The sequence below is a fragment of the Vulpes vulpes genome, chromosome 14 (genome assembly GCF_048418805.1).
Source record: "Vulpes vulpes isolate BD-2025 chromosome 14, VulVul3, whole genome shotgun sequence".
Taxonomy (NCBI): Eukaryota; Metazoa; Chordata; class Mammalia; order Carnivora; family Canidae; genus Vulpes; species Vulpes vulpes.
In genome coordinates this window covers 22,150,694-22,169,696 of record NC_132793.1, presented here as the reverse complement: position 1 = coordinate 22,169,696, position 19,003 = coordinate 22,150,694, and the positions used below count along the sequence as shown (strand labels likewise).

Below are 19,003 nucleotides of genomic sequence, written 5' to 3'. Positions count from 1 at the left end.
GATTAGTAAGCTTCTCAGTGCTTGAGTTCTTCATCTTTAATAACAAAAAATACAAACTACCTAGGTTGTGGTGTGTATGCATGTAAAATACGTAGAGTTGATATGTGCTATCTTATTTGGCTGTTGAAGATGCAGAAAAAGCACTTTTTACCCTGGAGTTTGAACAAATTCTTATAAACAACAACAAAAATGCAGTACCATGTAATAAAATAAAGGAAGGTGCAACCACATGGGAGAATTGTTATCTATTCCCATTTTACAGATGGGTAAATTTGAACATAAGAGATAAAGATTTACTTTAAACAGTGTGCTCCTTCCATTATACTACTCTGCTTCTTAAAGAATAGGCAATTAATACCTCTCCTCGGATACTTCTTTCTTTTTTTTTTTTTTTTTTTAAAGATTTTTATTTATTTATTCATGATGGACATAGAGAGAGAGAGAGAGAGGCAGAGACACGGGAGGAGGGAGAAGCAGGCTCCATGCACCGGGAGCCCGACGTGGGACTCGATCCCGGGTCTCCAGGATCGCGCCCTGGGCCAAAGGCAGGCGCCAAACCGCTGCGCCACCCAGGGATCCCTCTCCTCGGATACTTAAAAGCCCTAGCTTTCCTTGACAATATTATCCATTCTCAAGGTTTCGATAGCTACATATAGATTACTTCCAAATTTTAGCTCTAGTCCAGATTTTTCTACCCAGTTTTCCATCTCTATATCCAATGGTCTAGTTGACTTCTCCATCTGGTATCTCAAATTGAACTGACTAGCTTTCCCATCTTGTTAGCTGCTCTATTAATCCACCCAGTTGTTCAAGCTTTCACCCCTTCAGCACATTGATACCATTATTCTAAATTTATACTATTTAATCTGATTTACAGCATCCCTGTGATATAGGTTCTACCTTTCTTCCAATCTTAGGTAGGAGGTTAAATAACATTTTCTCAGTCACAGTAAGTAGCACCTAGGCTTTTAACATATAGGTCACATATCTAAGTTCCAGATACTATGAGTAACTCTCATGTCTGTTTTTGTTCTTTGCTCTCTCCCCAGGTCCTAGAACAGTACCTGGCATATAGCAGCAGCTCTGTAAATACATGAAAGAAAAAGGAATGTAGGGGGGTGCCTGGGTGGCTCACTTGGTTAAGCATCTGCCTTCAGCTCAGGTCATGATCTCGGGGTCCTTGGATCAAGCCCTGGGTGGGGCTCCCTGCTCAGCAAGGAGCCTGCTTCTCCCTCTCCCCATGCTTGTGTGCTCTGTCAAAAAAAATAATCTTAAAAAAAAAAAAAAAAAGAATGTAGGTCAAAGGAAGGAGATATCACCTTTCACTAACTGGTACTTAGGCCAAGGTTTAAGACTTTATGACTGGGTATTTAAATGAAGTAGGCTTTATCCTATTACAAGGATCAGAGAATAAGAAACATTAACAATAAATTAGTTGGTGTTGGGACGTCTGGGTGGCTCAGTGGTTGAGTGTCTGCCTTTGGCTCAGGTCATGACCCCAGGATCCTGGGATCAAGTCCTGCATCAGGCTTCCTGCATGGAGCCTGCTTCTCCCTCTGCCTATGTCTCTGCCTCTCTCTGTGTGTCTCTCATGAATAAATAAAGTCTTAAAAAAAAAAAATTGGTGTTTTCCTGGTAATTAATGCTGAGGCATATATCCCTATATTACTGTTTACTTTAGCATTTTGGCAAAGAATCCTATTTTCTGCTAAGCCTTCATTGCTTTAAAAATTTTTTTCATATGCTCAAAATATGCACAAAGACAAAAGCAGCTTTTAATAATGTGTAACTTTATAATGAAAATTATAGATAAATTATAAAGATAGAGAATAATGAGAAAAACTACTTAGCCCTTTCTTGCCATGAATCCAGGATTTAGGATGTCCACTCAATGTTAAAAGCTAAAGCACACTGTAGACAACAGGACAGAGAATGAGTGGCATTTCCTTCAATTTGAACATTCTGTGAAGTGGTACATATATCTACATGATGCATGTGGATCACAACTGCATGCTCAATGCTCACAATTCCTCTACCTAAAATCACCTTCAGGGCCACACTAGAAAATCAGTTCCATTCCTTTACTACCAGAACCCAACTGACCCCTAAAATGTTTCCCTAGATTTGGTCCTGAATGACTTTGGATTGTTTCAAAACCTAAAAGACATTTCATAAGATGACGAATACCAACCATGAAGGGTAATTAAAAGGATGGGCTACTAGTTCTCAAGGTCATTCCACAATAGAAATTGTAAGCAGTCTGCACATCCTTGGAAAAAGTATCTATACTACACTCTTTCAAACGCATAAATTCTGTTACTTTTAGGAAAAAAAAACTTTACATTCAGCCAGTTATCCTCAAAGGCAATAGGGCAGCTATCAGCATCTCAGGCTGCCATGCAGTTGTCATGTGCTGGGGCACTCTTCCCCTTTCTCTCCTCTGGAGCACCTTGTGGGAGGGAAAACTACATGAAGTCACTGACAAGACCTAGAGCAGCGTGTGGTAGGTGGGTTCTGTAGCTGAAGCTTGAGCAGTTTTCGAGCTGGTGAAGGATCTAATTGTTGCGTGCTTCTCTTCCCTGCAGAGGAAAGACAAAAGTAAATTTCAGTTGAATTCAAAATAATATTTATTGAAAACTTGGTTGTATGGACATTGTGTGAGATGTTGAAAGGCATTACAATGACAAATAAGAGAGTCTCTGTCCTCAAGGAGATGGCAGTCTGACAGGGAAGCCAGCTGCAACCACAACCATAATACAATGTAATGAGAAAATGAAGGTATATCTAGCAAATAATTTAGGGCTAGAAGAGGCCAGAAAAAGCAGCAGGGAAGTACTATTAGTGTCACTTAATGGATTCTTGAAGAATGAAAAGGAAAATGGTCATGAGTACTTAAAAACTTGGATTTAAAAAACAAAACAAAACTTGGATTTACTAAAACAACATGGTTTGTGGGGATTTAATTCTCAGTTTACTGTGTTCCCATGGAATTCACATCTAGATTATTTCCCATCAACTTTGAATACTCACAGCATAATAATAATTGTGAGAGGAGAAAAAGAATTTCATACAGGCCTTATTCTCTGAGACCATATGCTTTGTGTTTTATTTTATTTTCTTAAGATTTTATGTATTTATTCATGAGAGATACAAAGAGAGAGGCAAAGACACAGGCAGAGAGAAGCAGGTTGCTCACAGGGAGACCAACGTGGGACTTGATCCTAGAACCAGGATCATGCCCTGAGCCAAAGGCAGACGCTCAACTGCTGAGCCACCCAGGCATCCAGAGACCATATGCTTTGAAGGGCAGTTTATATCCAAAGCACTATCATATATAAAATAGTGCAAGCTCTAGTCCCTTGAAGACACACACTCACCAAGCTGTACTGACACCTTCTGGAAACACTGGGTACTTTCATCCATAAAAGCATGCAGCTGCTTCACAGAGCCTTGCAGTTCATCCATCTGCATATGACAAGACAGCTGTGAGCTATAAGGATCCTTGGCTTCTTCGATGTTCCTCAAAAAAGAGTAGGCAAGCTCCTGCTAGGAGCTTTGCCTTTGTTATCTTTTCAACCTGGAATGCTTGTGCCAGACATCTTGTTTGTTCCTTCAATTTTAGTATATGTGCTGCCTACGCGAGCACTTGTTTGCTCCTTCAGATCCACACTCTACACCTGGCCACACTGCTCTATGCCCTGGGAAGCTGCCACATATAACCTCAAACAGGATTCCATGTCTTCTGATGTCTCAGCAGGTTTGGCCAAGAGGGAGCCCAAGCTGGAGGAGCTGAATGAAGTCAGAATATTTTTACACAGGCTTGCTGGAAGGGTCGTCTTTTTTTTTTTTTTTTAATTTTTATTTATTTATGCATGAGAGACACAGAGAGAGGCAGACATAGGCAGAGGGAGAAGCAGGCTCCACGCAGGGAGCCCGATGTGGGACTTGATCCCAGGACCCCAGGATCATGGCCTGAGCCAAAGGCAGGCACTTAACCACTGAGCCACCCAGGTGTCCCGGAAGGGTCGTCTTGAGTTACTTTTGTCTCTCAACTGAAAGCCATGGCTCTCTCAAAGCAGCCCACTCTATGATTTTCTTCCTCTGGTACCACAGTGACTGTTCCTCCCCTCCATCTTTCAGGCCTAGGGATATTAAGAGTTCAGCTGCCTCTAAGCCCCAGACTACTTCACTAATCCTTGTGATTTCCTCAATACCTACACTTTATACATCACTCCTTCAACTCACCTTTATCAAGTGCATCTGTTTCCTGTCGATATTTGAAGCGACACAATACTATTCTCCTAAATGTCCTCATGGCCCACTTCCTTATTTCTTTCAAATCTCTATTAAAATGGCATCTTTGAAGGACCATCAACAACTGCTCTGTACAGCACCCTGCTGCCCTTCCTGTACACTCTCTCCTTTACCCTACTTTATTAGCTCTTACCACCACATGTTTTATTGTCTCTCCAGGTTTCCCCCAAGATAGAGCTGAATATACTTACCTCATTACAATATTCTCCAGGTCCCTCAATTTCCAAGGATCACAACAAAGCAAAGCTAAATAACCAAATTAATATGAGCCAGCTCACCACTAACTCCATATAATCAAAGACTTTGTTCTGATTCTGCAATATCTTCTGGTAGTCAGGCTTTGTACTAAGGACTTCACTCTGGGAAGATCCAAGATATGTTTTAGGTTCCACTTCAACTTCAGTAACTTTAGTTTCAGCTGATGTTCTGGGAGGAAAACAAAACAACACAAAAGAGAGTTCAGGAATTTTTTTTAAAAGACTTTCATTATTTATTTATTTGAGAGAGAGAAAATGTGAGCACAAGCAGGGGGGAGAGGGGGAAACAGACTCCCTGCTTAGCAGATAGCCTGATGTGGGGCTTGATTCCAGGACCCTGAGATCATAACCTGAGCCAAAGGCAGACACTTAACCGACTAAGCCATCCAGGCACCCCTCAAGGAATTGTTTTTTCAAGGAGTTTTTATAATCATTTCTGGGGGAAGATATGTAAAACGACCTAGAAAAAAAATCTCAGAAAGGCTTTTATTAATCTGAACCAATATTCATCCATTCTACTGTAGACACAGACCCTCTTATTAACAAGGGGGCCTGAAATGATTATTCCATATTAATGTATTTAAGACCACTGGACTCCAGAAAATGCTAGAACCTTCAGATCAGTTGACTCCATCTGACAGTAAGGCCCATTTACAAAAAGGACTATAAGTGGAGTAAAGCCAACACTTGCTTTCCTGAAATTAATGTCTATGATCTTCCCCAAAATTGCTGGGCCACTTCAATTATCTAAAATATTTAGAATACGGGGGCACCTTGTTAGCTCAGTTAGTTAAGCATCTAGGATCAAGCCCTGCATCCAGCTCCCTGGTCAGCAGGGAACCTGCTTCTCCCTCTGCCCCCTTCTCCCTCTACTTGTGCTCTATCAAATAAATAAATAAAATCTTTAAAAAGTAAAAAAATAACTGAATATGATGAAGACTTCATGAAAACTGAGGACTCTGGGATGCCTGGGTAGCTCAGTTAGTTAAGCATCTGTGTTTGGCTGGGGTTATGATCCTGGGGTCCTGGGATCCAACCCTGCGTGAGGCTCTCTGCTCATCAGGGAGCCTGCTTCTCCCTCTCCCTCTGCCTCTACCACTGCTTGTACTCACTCTCCCAAATGAATGAATAAAATCTTAAAACAAAAAAACAAAAACAAACTGAGAACGCTTGAACAACCACTCCTATAATTTCCTGACTGCCAGATTCTGAAACACTTTCCATTTCACCTCATTTAACACTCACAATAACCCAATGAGGTAGGTATTCTTTATTATTTTTTTTTAAGATTTTTTTAAAGATTTATTCATTCATGAGACTCATAGAGAGAGGCAGAAACACAGGCAGAGGGAGAAGCAGGCTCCTTCAGGGAGGCTTATGCAGGACTCCATCCCAGGACCCCAGGATTACGACCCGAGCCAAAGGCAGACACTCAACCATTGAGCCACCCAAGTGCCCCAAGGTAGGTATTAATATTATCGCCATTTTCAAGTGAGGAACTTCAGGCTTAGAAATTTTTTTTTAAAGATTGATTGATTGATTTATGATAGATGATAGAGAGAGAGAGAGAGAGAGAGAGAGAGAGGGAGGGAGGGAGAGAGGCAGAGACACAGGAGGGAGAAGTAGGCTCCATGCTGGGAGCCCGACATGGGACTTGATCCCGGGACTCCAGGATCACGCCCTGGGCCAAAGGCAGGCACCAAACTGCTGAGCCACCCGGGGATCCCCCCAGCCTTAGAAATTAAGTAGCTTGCCCAAGGTCACAAAATGAAGGAGTAATTAGTATTTGAAGAGACATAATCTGCTTCCAGAAACATTCCTCTTAACCAATAAGCTATCTCACATCAAAATTCTTAATCTGAAACTGCCATCTTATACATTACCTAACTTCATAAACAGAATATATAAGGGGCGAATAAAGTAACTGGTAACCATGAATGCCTGGACTGCAGAAATTTTTCAAACCATGTTCCTTAAAGCACCTCTGTACTAAGAGGCCACTTGTGCAATTATGGTTTTAGCTAGCGTTTTATGTTTGGGTTTCTAGCTGAGATTCTGTTGGGGAAAAAAAGCTTAAAATCACTGGTTTGGATGGCCAACTAAATCAAAGCCTAACACTTTCCCACTTTCTTATGCCTTTAAGACCCAGACAAAGATCCTCTCTCTCCTATACGCCCTCTTTCATTATCCCTTTCAGGCCTTTGCATCTTTATGAAGGACCTGGCCAGGGCTCTCCCCCAAACCTGCAGCTTGAAGGCCACCTGCAAACTGAAGTGCGCTGACCAAATTCTTGGCTCAACCCTGGATGCCCTGGTATAGGGCAGAGATGTACTTGTCTCCCCCAGGATGTGGAACAGCAGCCAAGGATACAGAGCAGAAGCAATTCTGTTCTTTGCCTGAAAATAGTGTCACCCACTCTCTCTCCCCTTCTCCCAACTCCCCATTTATAATCCTAGAGTGCTAATACACAATTTATAGAGCTTTGATGAGTTGATTGGCCTATCAGAAAGGAGTCATCTTTCAATTTGTGCTAACAGAACTGAAATCAATTCAAATAAAATTCCACAAGGTAAAAAGATAGCCTTCCATTTCCAATCACAGATCTAACCTGGATGTGATCTCTTCAGCCTCCATCTGGTAGTGCTGCAAGAGCTGATCCCAAGACTGACGTTCTAAAGAAAATCTATAGAATCAGGATAAAAAATAATTGGTTACTTTTTGATTGTCTCATTCTGAATCACTCAAGGCAACAATAAGTACATTAGGTATCTCAACAGTTCTAAGATGTGAATAAACATGTCATTAATGGATTAGAAAGCCCAACTGATTCAGAGGATATTAATTTAATCAAAACAAACATGAGTTCTTAAAATCAAATTAACATCCTTATTCCCTAGATTCCATTCTATGAAACTGGCCATGAGTACAGCCCACAAGATCCCAATATGCAGCTTTTTAAATTCTAGTGTTGACACACTAGTACTGACACTAATGTTTACTATTCATTTTTCCCAGATCTAGTTATTTTCCCCAGATGAATATAGATTTTCCAACAAAGGATCACTCATTTTCACTTACTTTGTTATGTATTCCTTCATCTCAGCCACTGATGTTTCCAGAGACAAATCTGATGCTTTCCTGGAATACAGATAGGATTTTAAGATCAACGTAAATCTTTCAAAAGTACTTGTTTTTCATAGGATGCCTTACATAATTTTAAGGGTGGTAAAAGATGTTCAGAATTTATCTTTCAACAAATATTTATTCTTGGGCTCTATCTCACTTTTGCACTAGAAGTTTCCTCAGTGGACTCTTTATTTTCTATTTCTCTCATCAATTTCAATTCACCTATAGCCAAATTAACATAAAATACTCCTTAATTTTGTTTTCTTTGCCTAAAACTCTATGACCCTCCACTGCATTCAAAATAAAAGTCAAAACCCCTTAACCTGACACTTGAGGCTGTGTTCTGGCTTCAACCAGCTCATTAACTTTTATTCCAATTGTTGCCTTTCACCTATTCTGCCTCATAAAATCTCACTCAGCCTGACCCTGAAACATCTGGAGTTTTTCATCTCAAATTTTGGTTCACATCTTTTTAAAATATTTATTTGAGAGAGAGAAAGAGAGGAAGCATGAGCAGGGGAAGGGGCAGAGGGAGAGAATATCCAAGCGGACTCCTGCTGAGCATGGAGCCTGACACAGGGCTTGATCCCATGAGGCATGACATCAGGACCTGAGCCGAATCCAAGAGTCAAACGCTCACCCGACTGAGCCACCCAGGTGCTCCTTGTTCACCTCACATTTGAGTTTCTTCTTTTTGAGTCATCTTTTAAGGCCCAACAATACTTTTATATATAACTATCTTTTCTTCCCACTTAAAACGATGCTATTGGTGGACAGGGATTATGTTTACTTACACCAAAGGCTCAGTTCAGTTGGGTTATTAATCCTGTTGGAAAAGAAGCAGGCACTGAAAATGCCAAAATTCTGCAGATGTACTTCGTACTCTACCCACCAAAGCCAAGTTAATTGTGCCAACTTTCATGTTTCTCTACCAAGGCCGGTGACACACAGCCTCTATCACCACTGGCTGAGATGCAGCAGCTAGTGGCTTAAATACACTGCATTAAAAGAGATACTATGTTGAGCCAACCTATTTTTTCATTTCCTGGATAGCAATGTTAATTTTAACAATCTATGGGAAAGTAAACCTTTGTGAAGTCAAAATTAAAAAGTTTATGATGCAGACCCAAGTGACACGATTTGTTGCAAGGCAAGAGCTAGAGGGTTAGGCCCTGCTCCTGTAGAGGAACTAGTATTTTGGGACTGGGATTTAAAGTTTCTCCTCATATTCTTGCTTGCCAACAGCTAAACGTTTATTTATCATCAACCTTGCATTGCTAGCAAAGATGTGAACAATGCTTTTCCTCTCATCTTTCCATGGCTGGTTCCTTCTCATCACTCAGGTCTTACAGGTCTTCTCTGACCATTAGCTAAAGTTACCCACCCCCTCAAGTCACTATCATAGTTGACTTCTTAGATTATTGCTACTTGAAATCCTTATTTTCTATGTATTTGTCTGACTGTCTCTCCTATTAAGATACCTACTTAACCTATTTATGACTTTATCTCCAACATATAGAAAAGCCTGGTGTGTAGAAGATGCTGAATAAATGTTTGCTGAGTGAATAAACAACTAATTATAATGAAAAGTCTTAATTCAATTATAATTTAGGACATAGGGGAATTGCACATACCCTTTTGAATCTTCAAAACATTTTTGTAGCGTTCCATTACTTTCTAGGCTCTCTGCAAAATGTTTCAATTCTTCAGAAAGAGAAGACGCTAGAGGGGGAAAAAAGTAAATGTTATAAAATAAAAAGAATATGAATTTTCACAGCAAGCTGCTGACAAGGTATAACATATTCAAGGTGATATCAGCTCTAGGGTCCCCTGTTATATTCTGGCCCTCTCACCCATTCAAAGTAGTATAAATACACAGAAAATTTTATCTTTATTTTTTTTAGGTAGATATAGATAAAATGGAAGACAACTCCTCTTTATGACATTTATGATAATGTTTTTTATACTTGACTGAAAAGCAGTTAAAAGGTATACGTGCACTGACATTTCAATCTTTCAAGAAATTTCAACTGCTGGCACTGAAAGGAAGAACATATTATAGAAGTCAGGCAAAAGGCAAGAGGATAATGAAAATTGTTAAATGAGAATAAGGAATTATGTGTATAGGGTAAAAACATAGCTCTGCTTCGACTTGGAAAATCTGCAATTGCACTCAGGTGAGAAATGCAGAGGGAAAGCAGATTTTAAACAGCTATCATATCTACTCTAATAGTGATGATCCAATGCTGAGATAAACAATACTCTAAGTTCGTATATTTTCTAGGTCTTTTAAGTGGGTAACATTGAATATTTCTGACCCTGAATGATTGTGTAGTTACACTGTAGCTACTTCCTGAAAAGTTGAAAATGAATTCCTAAGAATATTTGTATCATAGATGAATGGCTAATTTCCTTGTGTATAAAGAGTTCCCACAAACTGGGCAATCCCGGTGGCTCAGCGGTTTGGTGCCGCCTTCAGTCCAGGGCCTGATCCTGGAGACCCGGGATCGAGTCCCGCATTGGGTTCCCTGCATGGAGCCTGCTTCTCTCTCTGCCTCTGCCTCTCTCTCTCTCTCTCTCTCTCGGTATCTCTCATTAATAAATAAAAAAAAAAAAAAAAAAAGAGTTCCCACAAAGTGATGTAAAAAAGTCAACACCTCAATTTAAAAAAATGAACAAAGGAGCCTTTCTGGCAATGCTGAACTCCCCAACATCCCCTCTTGAAGGACTTCCTCTACCCATTCATTCCCAGAGGAGAAAAGGAAGCGCAAGAATCGCCTGTCGCAAAGCCCTAACTCCTACTTCACTGATGCAAAGTGCCCAGGTTGCTACAAAATCACCACTGCCTTTAGCTATGCACAAACAATAGTTTTTTCTGTTGGCTGCTCCACTGTCCTTTGCGAGCCTACAAGAGGAAAAGCAAGGCTTACAGAAGGATATTCCTCTAGATAGAAGCAGGGCTAAAAAGCAACCTGAATCCAGATGAGTGGCAAATTATCCCAATCAACACATTACGGATTTTTTTAAAAAGGAACAAAGGATACAAACAATACACAGAAAATGAAGTACAAATAGCTCTAAGAAATATGAAAAAGTGGGCAGCCCTGGTGGCACAGCAGTTTGGCGCTGCCTGCAGCCTGGGGTGTGATCCTGGAGACCCGGGATCAAGTCGCATGTCGGGCTTCTTGTAGGGAGCCTGCTTCTCCCTCTGCCTGTGTCTCTGCCTCTCTCCCTCTGTGTCTCTATGAATAAATAAACAAAATCTTAAAAAAAAAAAAAAATGAAAAAGTGCCTATCCTCTTTAAAAGAAAAAGGAACACAGATTAAAACTAGAAAATACTTTTTATCACCTATTAAGTAGTAAAAAATCTGAATGGTTTAATAAAACGAGTGTGTGAAAAAACAGGTACTTGCGTATACCGCTGATAAGAGAACTGATAAAACCTTTCTGGAAGGCAATCTGGTAATCTCCAACATTTCATCTGATCTATGTAATTCCAATTCTAGAAATTTATCTTATTTTTACTTGTGTATGTGCTAAAAGGCTTGTGTAAAAAGTTACTCATTACCCCAATCGTTATGATAACAAGACTAGAAACCCTAAAAGTCCATCAGTAAAGAACTGGTTGAATCATATACGGAATATTTATAAAATGAAATATATGGCTACTAAACTTCCATAAGGACAGTTCTATAGGGCAGCCCTGGTGGCACAGTGGTTTAGTGCTGCAGGGTGTGATCCTGGAGACCCTGGATCGAGTCCCACGTGGAGCTCCTTGAATGGAGCCTGCTTCTCCCTCTGCCTGTGTCTCTACCTCTCTCTCTCTCTCTGTGTCTCTCATGAATAAATAAAATCTTAAAAAAAAAAAAAAAAAAGACAGTTCTATATGTGGAATATGGGACAATATGCAAGATAATTTGGTTAAAATAAAACGTAAGGGGCACAGTGGGCTCAACATCTGACACTTGGTTTTGGCTCAGGTCACGACCTCAGGGTTATGAGACTGAGCCCCACCTTGGGCTCCTTGCTCAGCACAGAGTCTGCCTGAGTTCCTCTCTCCCTCTTCCTTTGTTCCTCCCCCAAATCCCTAATAAATAAATCTTAAAAAAAAAAAAAAAAAAAAAAGACAAGGTAAAGAACAGGGCAGAGAGTATTGTTCATTAGGTATTAATGTAAAAATGTTGGAAATGAATAAAGATCTGTGTAATAACCCACAAAAAGCTGGTGGCTGTAAGGGGCTCTGAAGAGAGTTGTACTGGCTTAAGGTGGGAGGCATGCTTATTTTTTTCACTTTTATACCTTCTGAAGTTCATAAGCATATATTCTTACTTTTTTAAACACAATTCTTAAATATAGAGAGGGGCTGGTTTTGCGAGGTAGTAGCTCCTATAAATAGGGGTCCTAAAAGTGGGGCTTCAACTGACCTGAACAGAAGGTAAAGCCCAAGGCCAAAGCTTGCTCTCTATTCTCAGCAACTTACCTTTGGCTCTAAAACTTTCAAGACTGAAGCCTTCCATGTCCTTTAGGAAAGGTTCAAGTTTCTGAACAGAGAACTAAATAAAGGAAAGCATTTTCAGTACAAAAACCAAGATTTCCCAGGCCAATCCTGAGTTCACGTAATCATATTTATGTTCATATTTAATCAATGTAAAAGTAAATATACCTTAATTCTTACACCCAAGATTTTTCATATAAACAAATATGTAGATCAAGAAAACTCTCTTCGCTGAAGCTATACATTTTGATTTTTGGTGCAGAGAAGAAACATTGTCATTTAATTAACACAAACGACTTACCTAAACTGATGTAATCATCAGTTAGCCATGTAATTCTCTTCCAGTATGTTGTCAGACCTCAAATGTCTGCTTTAACTTAGATATTGACCTCTACTCACTTTAAATTCTCATTTGCTGCCAGTGGGCAAAATACACTAGATTGAGGAAATTTCTGTCAGCTGCTCACTTAGCAGCAGCACTGGTGGGACTGGTAGAGAGCCTAGTCCAGAGAGAAATAAATCAGCTGCTGCTAGGATTAAATCTGGCTTTTAAATTAATCCCACTTAGAGAGAAACATCTTTTAATCTTAACTGGACACATCACACAATACTGATCTCTCTTTGGGGCTGTCACAGTAATAGTTTAAATACATACATACATATATATATACATACATATATATATGTATATATATATACATATATATATATATATATAATTTCTTAATCCCAAGAATCTCACCTGAAAACTGGAATGCAGGAGAGCGCCCAGCCGTTTGCTTTCTGCTAAATTGGCACTGATGGATCTGCTGAGCTCTAACAAAATATCACCATATAAGGAGCTAGATATTAACACAGTTAGCAAAGTAAAAAAACCTGAAAATTGTCCTCCCTCTTTTTTTTTTTTTTTAATTGTCCTCCCCTCTTGATGCAATCTAAATTCAGGCAAGAACACCTAGCAGCCTTTTCTAATTAAAGTGAGAATTCATTTATATACAATCATAACTAATTTTTTTAGAATCAAAAAATGAAATTTACCTGTTTATGTATACTAACTTTAAATAGTTTTAAGAACCTTTTAAAAATTACATCAAAATCTTGTCTGTTAAGGGAGATTCAATGACTCAGTTGAGTGTTAAATTCTTGATTTTGGCTCATGTCAGGACTTCAGGGTAAGGAGATCAACCCCTGTGATCTCAGATGGAAATTCGCTTCTCTCCCTCTTCCCTTCCCCCACCTCCTGTGTGTGTGTGTGTGTGTGTGTGTGTCTGTGCGCGCGCGCACATTTTCAACTAAATACTTAAATCTTTTAAAAAATAATCAAAGCAAAAATAATAGAATAATTTAACTTAAAAAATAACTTTTTAAAATGTTTTATTTTCAGCATTTAAAGAGAGATGGGAACTTTTGAGCATTTTAATGCTAGGCACTGTTGTTTTTTTTTTTTTTTTAAGTAGGAGCATGCCCGATGTAGGCCTGAACTTAGAGGACTCTTGAGACCAAGAGTTGAATGCTCTCCTAAATCACCCATGTGCCCCTGCAGTGTGCTTTAAATTTAAATACACTTGTCTTGTAAATTAAAAGCCCCATTTTACAGATGGGAAAATTGAAGTTCAGAGGGCAGATAACTTGCTGGAGGCCAGAGACTGGTGGAGCCAGAATTCAATCCAAATCCATCACCAAAAAATGTGTATATTCCTGCTAAGAGTCATGCTGCCTCTCCATAATGACCTAATAATATTAACAATAATTTGTTGAATACTTGCTATATAAAAGGTATTTCATTAAATGCTAGGCACACCTCATTAAAAACGAAGGCAAGTAGTTTATCAATTCCAGTTTACAAAGGAAGATACTGATGTACAAAGGTTGCATGATAGGTAAACTGCCCAAGGTCACATGGTGAGTCCATCTGAATTGGTAGGAGACTTTACATTATTATGCCACTGAATCCTCAAGATGTTGATAATGTTTTAATTATGTCTATCTAAACACATCAATTATACAGCAAAGGAAGTTTGTTCTGACAATTTGAGATGCATATATTTCTGTCCATCTTCAGCTTCAGCTGACTGTATTTTTACTTTTGTCTCTTAATTATTTCTCATTGTTGTTAGTAGAGGAAAAATAGGATATCTTCTGCCTATAACCAAAGAAACCTAGCAAGTGGCCAGGGATAACCAGGAGATAACTACATTACTTATTACATCGGTGTTTTTATTATACAGAATTTTAGGTCCACAGATCCCAGAACAGAGATGAAGGTAGGGGGTAATCTTAGTTAAGGAACTGCGGCTGTTTTCTTGGCACACCTACAGAGCAAAGTGCAAGAGCACAATTGTGGCAGTAATATGCTAAATGGCTATTTTTACTCAGATTTCCTCCTAGACATCAGGCCATCTGGAAGTGAGCTAATATCTTTAAAATAACCACAACAGCTTAACATTGGAGCTATTTACTTACTATATGCCAAGAACTGCGTTATATGTCAATGCATTTAATTTTCACACGACTCTGTAAAACAGGTATTATTTCATCCCATTTATTGTTAAGGATTGTAAGGCAAAGGAGCTTAAGTAATTTGCTCAAGGTTACACAACTAAGTTCTTCCTGAAATATGCTGGACTTTCCATATTAAATCTTGTACTTCGATGCTTACTGAGATGTAATTATTATCGTAAATTTACACAATTCACATTCAAATACGTGTCTAAAAACTTAGTTTTCACCAAGCTATCTTTACATGAATCCTCACTCTGAGATATTTTCAGTTATAAAGCCTATAATTAGGTAACAACCCATCCACCTTGTTTCATTTTAGGAAATGACAGAAAGCCATATGAAGAAATATTTTTAATGCCTTTCATCCTGAGTGTTAGAGGTGAGTGTTGAATTACTGTAAACTAGAAACTTCTGTTCATGGTAATTACAATGGGCAGCTGCTAATAAATAATAAATACAGGACACTTACTAGGTGTTTGACATTAGTACTTATGATCTTAATATCTCCCCTATAGATGAGGAAACTGAGGTTGACGGGGTGACCTGATTTGCTCAGTCACATAACTAGTAAGTAGCAAAGCCAGGTCAATCCTCCTCCATTCTTTCTGCCATACCTCACTGCCTCTTATCTGAGCTGGAATTCCTGTCTTATATACACGACACCCCACCTGTAATGCCCTGGTGAAAGGCAGGCAGTGACTTCCGCCGGCTCATTTCTTTCATACTTGCTCGCCGCCAAGATTGACTCTTGTCTTGACGATCGGGAGATTGTTCTTGGGGGGACAAATGAAGGGACAAATGAAGTCCTTCCTGGTGGATGAGATCACAATTTCCCCCCATTTTAGGGCTCGAGCCAGGGTGAATTCTTTCCTCTGAAACGCCTTGAATCATCTCCAGGGAGGCAGGTGATTTGCTACACACTTCCACAGGGATGGAATCCGATTTTAGTGGATGATCGTAAGTCTTAGACGTCACTGGTTCCTCTTCAAGCACTTGTTATGAAAAAGTCAAAATACAAAATAAAACCCACAACAATGCATCTGAGCAAAAAGGTGGAAAAAGAAAATGTATGCCCCAGATCATGGAAACGGTGAGGAAGCATCTCTGCAAATATGTGATTATATGATTCCAAATCCACCAGCAGCCAGGAAAGCACCTGTGTACAGCACAGAAACCTGAACCCAAAGCAAGAGGTTCTCATTTTCACTACAATACTCACCTTCTATAGCTTCCGATCTAATTACCGAAGACATCCTGGATGAAGAACCCTGAAAATAGGAAAACGAAGTGACCTGTTCTTCACATTTCTGGGGCCTTACTACCCTTGAAGAGACCTGTGTTGTCCAGCCTTTCGAACTGCTCATCACTGCCCCATGAAATACTACCTGACAAGGCCCAGCCCAGTCCCACCTCATCCACCTTCTCCAGAGACTAAAGATTATAATCACCTCCTGTACTGAATCTCTATAGAACTCATCACTAGAAATACTCTTGTCTTGCTTAAAACACTCACCCTCCTTTATTTCCCAATTATTTTAGATATAAGTAGATGGCATTATGATCTACACGGTCTTCCAAATTAGAAAAATTACATCATCCTTTCCTTGTTTAATCTCCACATCCAAAGTCCGGCCCATCTACCTCCAAGAGTCTCTGGAAACTTTTCTCCACTTCCAGTTCTCAGTTTAGTTCGGGTCTCAGAACTTCCACCATCTGCCTCCCCCTCCCCAGAATAACTTTACAGTCTCTCCACTAGTCCTGCAACATCCAACACTGCAGGGCACCTAGGTGGCTCAGTAGTTGAGCATCTCCCTTTGACTCAGATAGTGATCCCAGGGTCCTGAGATCGAGTCCCACATCAGGATCCCCGCAGGGAGCTTGATTCTCCCTCTGCCTATGTCTCTGCCTCTCTCTCTCTGTGTCTCTCATGAATAAGTATTTAAAAACAAAACAAAAACATGCAGCACTGCTCCTTTCTAATCCATTTATACAGCAGCAGAGATTCTTCCAGTATATTCAATACCTTTCATAAACTAGTCCCAACCTACCCATCCCTGCTCTCTCCTGCCAACTCCATTCCCTGCACCAGTTTTGAATCTTTACTCCCACTGACCGTAAGACTTACTCAGCCTTCCCAACCTAGTTCAGATGTGAAGCTTTCCAACCACGAGGCAAAGCTGGCTGCTCCATCCCTTAGTCTTCCTAGCGCTATAAAGTCTGTTTACATGTCTGTCACCCCACCCAGAGTGTATTTGTATTCGTAGTGGGTGTCCACAGACAACTGACTGGAAGAAGGCAAGGAAGGACACGACTGAGGCATCTCTGCCTCTTCCACCCATACCCTCCCTCCCAGCAGAAATCTGTATAAGGGGGAGGGACTCTAAATAAAGAGAAATGAATGGATACCAGAGGGACAGCACGGGAAAGTAACAGAACAAAGATGGGTAGGTCAGGGATCTAGATCCCCAGTTAGGGCTGTATCGCAGATTCAAGCCTGGATAATAAACAGCAACAAATGTCATTTGTGAAGCTGCTTGTTAAGCGCTTATTCTATGCCACGAGCTGTGTATGTGCGAACACAGGCGTTTTATTTGCATCATTATCTCATTATCCCACTTAATCCTTTTCACAGCTCTGTAAATGCTATCATTAATTCCCCCCTGCTGATAGGGAAACTGAAGTTCAGAGGGGCAAAAGCCTGGCCCACTAGGAGCAGCCGGGGGTGCGGGTGCAGAGCTGAAATCCGAACCCACGCCTGTGACCCACCCCCAGCCCTCAAGCACCAGTCTGCAGTCTAAACCGCCGGATCCGAAAACAGGCCGCCCCCAGCGCGAGGTGCGGCCCGCCCTTGGGATTCCCCTCACCCGGAAGAGGCCGCAGCGCCCCGGGTCGCCCAGCGCCGGCTGTCTGGGGGCGGCCACCGGTCTGGGCTGGGCGGAGAGGTCCGACGCCAGAGACTGGTGCAGGGGCGACCCGAATGGTGTCCCGGGGCAGGTCTGCGACTTCCTGACCTCGGGACGCCAGTCCAGCCGCAGCCTCTGTCCCTGAGATACGAGCCCGCAGATCACCTTCGGCGGCCAAGGGTCGCGCTTCAACGTCCTGCGCCACTGCCGCCGCTCCTTCTAGGCCCGCGGCGCCGCCAGCAGCCTGCGCCACCACCTCCGCCGCGGCTTCCGAAAAGTCCCGCCAACCAAGGACGCCTGCGCAGTCGGCAGCCTCGCGGGTCCGCACACGCAGGCGCAGAACGCCGCCTCCTTCGAGGCGCATGCGTAAACTGGTGTCCAAACGCCTCTTGCCTCCCGCCCGCCCCCTCCCTAGTTCAAGTCCTTACTGGTCCAGACCTAGCTGCGTAACCTCTTTCCCCAGCTACACCACATCCCCTCTTACGGACTCCGCCTCCTCCTGTCCTTTGGGCCTGATGCGCCCAGAGCCCATTGAGGATGCGGTGGCGGAGGCCCAGAGAGCTGCTTGCCAAAGGAGTATAGTGGATCACGGGGCATCTGATGCCCTGCCCCGTCATTAGGCCATTGCCCCCACCTTCCCTCTGTATTGTTGACTACAAAAACGTGGGCCGTGCCTCTCCCAGGGCAGAATGGAGCTCTGTACTGTTTTATTCTACCCCACTCCTGCTCTAGCACTTTTCTTCCTGTGACCCCTTCAATACATGGCAAAGTTTAAGAAGTCTCCTGTGCACCCTTATGGCAGGCCGCCCCCTCCCCCAACTGCTTACAGCTCCTCTGCCCACCCCTATTGCTTCTTCCCTGTGCTACTTTGCTCAAGCCGTTCCCTCTGCCTGGGAAGCCCATTCCAGTTTTTCCCTGCAAAATTCTCCAATTTTAAGCCTCAGTTGAGGATTCATCTCTCTCAGGCTCTTCTCTGAGGCTCCAGGCTGAAAACTGTATTTCCAGAAGTCCAACTGTGTCTACTCCACTATCACTTGCTGGCATGGGAGCCCCCAGAGAGCAGGCTTGCTTCTTTAGCACCTCGCATGATGCCACGGAAATGACCCCTTGCATATGCAGTCCTTTCTCTCAGATCTGAAACCAAATGTTGAACTATTAGCAGTTCATAAAGTCTGAAAGATATGTTGGGGAGCAGCACCTGGAATGTGACCGTGGTCATCCTTCCATAGCAGCTGCAGTCCTTGGAAATGTTTTCTGAAAGAAGGAAGAAGTCTGCCTTCCTGAAATTTTCCACCCTGTGGTTTTAGCCCGCTGGCTCTAATAGCCATCTGATTTCAGCAGAGATTTGCTCTTGTTCCCAGAATATCACTCTCTGGGGCTCAGTGGTACCCAGTTCCTTCTATGC

The 19,003-nt window shown here is 41.6% G+C and overlaps 1 protein-coding gene and 1 pseudogene across 4 annotated transcripts; one reads left to right on the top strand and one right to left on the bottom strand.

The window, feature by feature from the left end:
- Positions 1-1,773: 1,773 nt before the first annotated feature.
- On the bottom strand, positions 1,774-18,168 carry DSN1 (DSN1 component of MIS12 kinetochore complex). 4 transcript variants are annotated; one of them, XM_072735927.1, is made up of 11 exons: positions 17,764-17,956; positions 15,915-15,963; positions 15,364-15,687; positions 12,936-13,009; positions 12,179-12,251; positions 9,332-9,419; positions 7,650-7,709; positions 7,180-7,254; positions 4,593-4,740; positions 3,378-3,465; positions 1,774-2,579 (listed from the first exon to the last, which is right to left on the bottom strand). In XM_072735927.1, exons 2-11 carry the CDS (start codon positions 15,946-15,948, stop codon positions 2,476-2,478), a joined length of 1,068 nt encoding a protein of 355 aa, XP_072592028.1. In that variant the 5' UTR covers positions 15,949-15,963; positions 17,764-17,956; the 3' UTR covers positions 1,774-2,475. The 4 variants fall into 4 exon arrangements, with proteins under 4 accessions (XP_072592028.1, XP_072592029.1, XP_025865527.2 ...); XM_072735928.1 differs by having other exon boundaries at positions 17,560-17,926; XM_026009742.2 differs by having other exon boundaries at positions 15,915-18,168.
- On the top strand, positions 10,418-10,661 carry LOC140595386 (small ribosomal subunit protein eS27-like; annotated as a pseudogene).
- Positions 18,169-19,003: the final 835 nt, after the last annotated feature.

What these genes read in the sequence shown, in the direction of transcription:
- DSN1 (XM_026009742.2), bottom strand. Translation starts at nt 16,110, where the DNA reads ATGAGGTGGGACTGGGCTGGGCCTTGTCAGGTAGTATTTCATGGGGCA. An exon ending in CTTTCACCAGGGCATTACAG is followed by an intron (nt 13,010 to 15,363) that starts GTGGGGTGTCGT and finishes ATATTTTGTTAG; the next exon opens with AGCTCAGCAGATCCATCAGT. An exon ending in TTGATTATATGGAGTTAGTG is followed by an intron (nt 3,466 to 4,592) that starts GTGAGCTGGCTC and finishes TGTCATATGCAG; the next exon opens with ATGGATGAACTGCAAGGCTC.